Genomic DNA, 6380 nt, shown 5'->3' with positions numbered 1-6380 from the left:
GCTCTCTGATAGGAGCCCTGAAGCGGCTAATACTCGTCATCCAGCATTCACAGGGTAAAACAAGAAAAACCCAACAGTGAGAGTACTAGAACATTTTAAAAAGGGACAAGGTGTTTGCATTGCTATGACTGTCAAAACACTATATTAAACATGCATAGATATCAGAATTCTGATCCATGAATTTTACAGTATTAAGTTATAATGCTTTCATTTTCTAATTCTTATTAAGATGACTTTCTGCAGAAAAAAAGTAGCTACAGAAAATTGAGCAGTTTATAGAGCAGTGACTATGGGATGAGTCTGCATTGTGTATTAATCAGCAGATAAGATGTCTGAGATGAGATATCCTGTTCTTGAGTTTCCTTTAGCATGGGACGGTCCCATATGGAAATATGACTTAAAATGTATGGACTGCAGTGTGTATGAGACTCTAGTTGTTTGCACGTCTAAAGAAAACAAAATACTTTAACTGGTGCAAACTTTCATGCAAAAATGAAACTTTTAAACTGAAAAAAAACTCATCAAAGCAGACACTCAACATTTTTCCATGCATGTTCCTAAAGAAATACATGAGACATTCACAATTATCTCTGGTTTGAGAGCAAAAGTGCATTGAGGAACATAAATATTAAAGTACAAACCTGTTGCATTGACGATGCGATTGGCGCGAATCGTCCCATGAGGCGTCTGAACGTCCCAGTTCCCGTCAGCGGTCGGGGTGAGGGCGGTGACCGGGGCAGGGTTGTAGATTTGGGCACCGTACATACGAGCACCAGCAGCCATAGCCATGGTCAGAGAGTAAGGGTCGATGTGGCCGTCTCCTGGGGTGTACAGACCTGCCAACACCTGGAAACATGGAGAAGCTTTCATGTAAAAACAAATATTAAGCAGTTATACAGAGATGGTAAAATCTGTCAATCTGTCTAATATTAGATGATTTAAAAAGGTGTGTGTTTGTGTGTGTGTGTGTGTGTGTGTGTGCATGTGCGTGTGCGTGTGAGAGAGAGAGAGAGAGAGAATGGTGCACATTTTGTGATGATGCAAGATGCAAAATGGACGAATCTGCACGGTACATTTCATGGAAATGTTCAGATTTAGATTTGAACAATTTTTGTGCACAAAGGGTAATTTTGGCCTTGTGGTGATAAACTGAAGGACTGAGAATGGTCTTCTGGGGATCACAATTATTCATAGAAAAAAACTATGGCAATCTGCCTAATATTTTATGATTTAAGGAGCCACAAACAGAAAACTGGGAGGTCCAAAATGGAAATGGTTCTACCTCTGAGGAGCATGAATACTTGAGAATGTAATGGTACATTTCATGGACAATTCTTCTGCACAAAAGGTAACTTGAGCCTTGTGGTGGTGCTAGATAGAGAAAGAGGGGCTTACTCAAATCACAGGGAATGATCTTCTAGGGATCATGAATATTTATAGCATAAGTCATGGCAATCTGTCCCATAGTTGTTGGGGCTCTCTACCAAACAGATTGACCAATCTACCAAGACACTAATAGGCTGACTGACTGACTTTAACATCCTTTAGAAATTATATAACCAGGTGAATTTCTGCAGAAATTCCCACACTTTGTATAGCAGATTATTTGATAGATTTAAATTTCTGATTTAGGAGGATCGGCAGGGACAAGCAAAATAACCAATCAATCGCAATCTCTGTAAGAATATTAATTAATATTTCCATGGTTCAGACAGACCTTGTCTATGTTGAGCAGTGGGAAAAGTTTGTGGACTTTCTCCGGTCCGATAAAGTACTGCTCCGTCACATGCCAGTGCGTGCGTGTCATCTGGTACCTCATCTCATCCACTCGAGCCGCCGTTGACGCAATACGGATGCTGCCGGGCTGATGGAAGCCCACTGCCTGCAGATAAAAAGGCGATATGAATGACATGTGCGCAAGCAAAACCTCCCCACATCAGAGTTAGGAAAGATAAGCGAGGCATCTTACCTGTCCAGTTTCAGCCTCCAGGGTCTCGTATAATTTAATGCTGTCATAGTGGACTTTCTTGACATTGATGCCTGGGTGGTAATATGTTGTTAAACCAGCCTGACAGACAAAACAAACCATGAGAAGAAAATAAATCCACAAAGACACAACAGCCACAGACTTAAATCTGCATTTTTGCTTGAAAAAAGCTGTAAACACAACACAGACATGCCATTTAAGTTGATGTGTTCGCAACCAGTTTCCTGTTTACACTTCCAGCAAGACACAAAGCAACATTACGATTCATTTAGAGGGTTAGTTTCCACCTGATGAATTTAAAATCAACTTTTCACTCTCCTTTTCCTCAGTTTTGGTCTACCACCAACTTTGATGAATATTAGCTGTCTCATATCATATCTGTCTGACTGTCTACCACTTGGTCAGTTTTTAAAAAGCTAAACGCTTCTGAGAGCTGTGAGAATGAACCAAAATGGTGACCATGTGTGTAAAAAATGAGCTTAAAGATGCTGCTACAGAGTTCAGAGTTAAGTGATATTTCTAAATCACTATGAGTGACCCCTTTTTATGCAGAGTTGGCGTGTGCACAACACATTGGGACACACCCCCGCCCTCCCATCCCTCCCCCCACGGGTGAAGATAGTAACGTAATAAGAGTAAGTCCCACCCTTTGACATGTCAAACGTGTATTAATAGCATCACAGTGGAGTGAATGAGGGACGGTGTAGATGGGTCAAGAGTCCTCAGATGCCTTGAAAACTTGTAACAGCTGTTCTCGACGGATGCGAACGTGTCTACTGAATGACGCAAACAGAAAAAGGCTGCAAACACGTTCACTAGATTAGACTTTCGAGGAAGAAGCTCTCCGTACTTGTGTCTTAGAGTTCCCATTAGCCTTAGATGTTCACCGGTCAGTTGGAATATCATTCAGAGGACAGATTGTCTAATTTTGCTTAAAAATAATCAAGAAAATGCCCTGTTATTAAAATAAAATCCAAGATAAGACATTGGGAATCAATATTTCACAACTGAACAATAAAAAGTGAAAATTTAAAGTAAATAGGGCTAAAACAATGATAAATTAAGGAATTCTTCCAGGGAAAATGCCAACTATTCCATAGTTTCAGCCTAAATTGTGCTGACTTTGCTTCAACATTCAGTTGATTAATTTATCAGAAGAAAATCTACCTTTTCCTTAATCAATTCAATGTTTGTCATTAGTCAAGTGGATATACCAAAAGATTGTCCAATTCCAACTTTTCAAATATAAAGATTTTATGCTTTTTTTGCCTTAAACGACACTTTATCTAAGTAAGTATTTAAAAGGATGTCACTCTGGGCTCCCAGATGGACAAAACAACCAATCCAGACAACGATCTGCAGATTGATCAAAAATTACAAAAACTGCTGATAGTCGCAGCCCTAGTTTTATGTGATGAGAAACTAAATATATTTATTTGGGTTTCTGGACTGTTGTTCGGAGAAAGCAAACAATTGATAACATAACTTTGGCCTTTAAATTGTGACTACTTTTTTCCCATTTTGTAGACAAAAATATTAACTGTAAATGTGTTTTAGTTCACTCTCACATCTTTTTGTAGTGAACCAATATGCTGCTGCTACGTGACACAGATCATCTGGGTACTCCATAATCCCTGTACCTAATACATAAAAAGAGACTTTTATGAGACTTTGGTAGACGTAGCCTACAGCGTGCCAGGTGGAGCCAGCCGTCAGCTCAGACTTCTCCAACAGCACCACATCCTTCACTCCACCTTTGGCCAGGTGATAGGCCACGCTGACCCCCACACATCCCCCACCGATGATAACAGTGTCTGCGGTGTCCTTCCACCTCTTCCTCAGCGCCGAGGACGCGTCGCTGCAGATGGAGAAAAACAGAATGATGATGATGACATGTCCATCCTTACAGCTCCGACATTTGTTGGACACATCTGAAACCAGAGCTGACACTGAGGCACCGTGTTAACCATGACTACTTTAAGTCCAACACTTCTGCATTAAGTTGACCATAGCTGTGCAGCGTACGCGTACACAGTAGACGCACTGCAAGGTAATAACGGCTGTTTTATACACTCCTAAATAACTTATTGACTGACCGACGCGAGTAAAATGAAATGTGGACAAAACTCACCCCTCTTGTGTTTGTTTTCTGGAAGTGCAGCAGATGGTCCGGACAGGGAGCCCGACACTGCCCCGACACGCGGCCAAATCTCTCCGCACGTGACTGTTGATTAGGTTTAATATCCGCGACATAATTGAGGTAATATTACATGCAACTTAAAGCATAACCAGCCCCCCCCCCTCTCTCTCTCTCTCTCTCTCTTTCTCACCGCCGAGTGTGCTCGTTACAAATACCCCTGTTTTTGCACTGACAGCTGTGTTGGCACGCCCACAGGTAATCAGGACGAAACATGACCCAGAACAACCCCCACGCATGTTTACGCTTTGAGGGGACTACCCCAAATTTAGGCCACATAGCTCCTGATTAAACGCATGTGATTTAATTAATTGATTTATTCTATCTACAGCCATTGCTACCATGGTGTCATATTACTTTCTGCAGTGTTGGAAGAAGTACTCAGATCCTTTATTTAAGTCAATATTACCTATCAAAACCAAGTAAAAGTCCTGCATTTAAAATCCTACTGGAGTAAAGCAGCCTACAGAAGACAGCGCAGATGTATTAGCATCAAAATGTGTCTAAAGAATAAAAAAGTATAGGTTTCCCCGGAAAATGGCCTGTGCCTCATTTATCATTACCCTTCTATTGAACAGACGGCACATATAAATATATAAAATAGGATATAAAGCCTTTATTGTCATTATACACAAGTGCAATACCTGTGCAATGAGATTTAAACAACTCCTTTACAGTGTCAACACAAAATATAAAAATGTAAAAATATTAAATGTAAGTAGTGCAGGAAAAAGAGTGGGGGAAACGTGGTGCATAGTGCTGAGAGCTAATATATATAGTACATGTATAAAACAGTAGAAAGATTGAGGATTTGTATACACAACATGCAAAAATATAGTTTGGTGAAGTATATATAGTATATATATGAACTGATGCAGATAGGTTTAATGACAGCAAACTTAGTTGATAAGCTAGTGAGTCTATCACGGTGCACTAGACTTAAATAAAGTTACACAACAACATGTGAAGTACAGTGTATGAGGCCACTATCTCTAAGGGGACTGCAACATGCCGGACTGTTTGCTTTAGGCTGTACCCGAGGCCAAGCCTCGTCTTCCATGCCTGTATTGGTTTGGACTCAAACAGTTTTTATCCGTATGATTCAATTTTCACGTTACACTTTATAGCCTTGTCGGTCTGTTGGATGGTTTTGCATGCAGTCATGTTCCCCAGAGGATGAAACCTTTGACCTGACCTTTCCTCTAGCTCAACCACCAGGTCAAATATTTCACATGTGGAGTAAAATATCCTAATTTTCTAAATGAGTTGGTACAAAGAAAATGTTCCGACATTCATGTTCCCTTCAGGATGAACTGCAAGGACTCACCACATACTTCACCTGCGTGCAGTGTTTGTATTTGCTTATTCTGGCAAGTTGGTGAAGAGATTTCCTTAACTTTCTTGTGTTTAGTCAATTTGCATGTGTCTACTTAAGTTAAAGTAGAGTCAAGTTTTTAGCACCTTTGTGCAAAGGAGCCATATGGGATGACATTTTCACCTGACAGCAACATATTAACGTGGATTATTTCAAGCCCATTTCAACCTCCTTGTGAGATATCAGAATCAGAAAAAGGTTAATTGCCACAGTAAACTAAAACATCCACAACGGGAGTAGCATCTATACGGCATGTCCTAGAATATCATGTTGCTACACATGGCGTTCCTTCTAAGATAGAGGGATATAGAAGAGCGACATATTTATTTATATCCAAGACATATTTATCATTATGTTTTGACTCTGCAGTGTAAAGTACTAAAGTGCTGTACACATCTGAGGTACTTGTACTTAAGTATTTCCATTTTATGCCACTTTGCTAGGCTTCATCCAATTAATAGTGATCAATTTTCTTGCCATCATTAACAAAATATGCAACATGTAGCTTTGGTCCTCAGAAAGTAAGTTTTCAGGTATTTTCTCCAGTGAGAAAAATAAAGGGTCCATGGGGACTCCATCTTGAAGATTTTGTCAACTTCCTCTTTAATGTGTTTTTAGTATGCCTGGATGACTGAGCAGTCTCAGAACATGTGGGTATGGTCTCACACCATACCACAGTTTCTCCAGTGTCTCCAGCAAGTGTGGGGGCATTGTTTTTAATCCCTCTTACTTCTTAAACTAAGTAAAGTCTCTTCTTGGATTCATTGTAAGGGAAATTGTGTTCGATCATGAGGCTCCTGTACAATGTAACCTTTGAATTA

At 40.1% G+C, this 6380-nt stretch overlaps 1 protein-coding gene across 1 annotated transcript in view; it reads right to left on the bottom strand.

Moving 5' to 3' along the window:
- Positions 1-4392, bottom strand: part of dmgdh (dimethylglycine dehydrogenase) — a 15792-nt gene extending 11400 nt beyond the window's left edge. Inside the window, exons 1-5 of the mRNA XM_034896404.1 lie at positions 4119-4392; positions 3677-3845; positions 1970-2068; positions 1718-1882; positions 642-846 (exon numbers count right to left, since the gene is read on the bottom strand). Of these exons, the coding sequence (XP_034752295.1) occupies positions 642-846; positions 1718-1882; positions 1970-2068; positions 3677-3845; positions 4119-4240 (760 nt within the window). The 5' untranslated portion in view covers positions 4241-4392. The remainder of the gene's footprint in view (positions 1-641; positions 847-1717; positions 1883-1969; positions 2069-3676; positions 3846-4118) is intronic.
- Positions 4393-6380: the final 1988 nt, after the last annotated feature.

This window comes from Etheostoma cragini, chromosome 16 (assembly GCF_013103735.1).
Source record: "Etheostoma cragini isolate CJK2018 chromosome 16, CSU_Ecrag_1.0, whole genome shotgun sequence".
Classification (NCBI taxonomy): domain Eukaryota; kingdom Metazoa; phylum Chordata; class Actinopteri; order Perciformes; family Percidae; genus Etheostoma; species Etheostoma cragini.
This window is presented reverse-complemented; position numbering and strand designations above follow the sequence as displayed.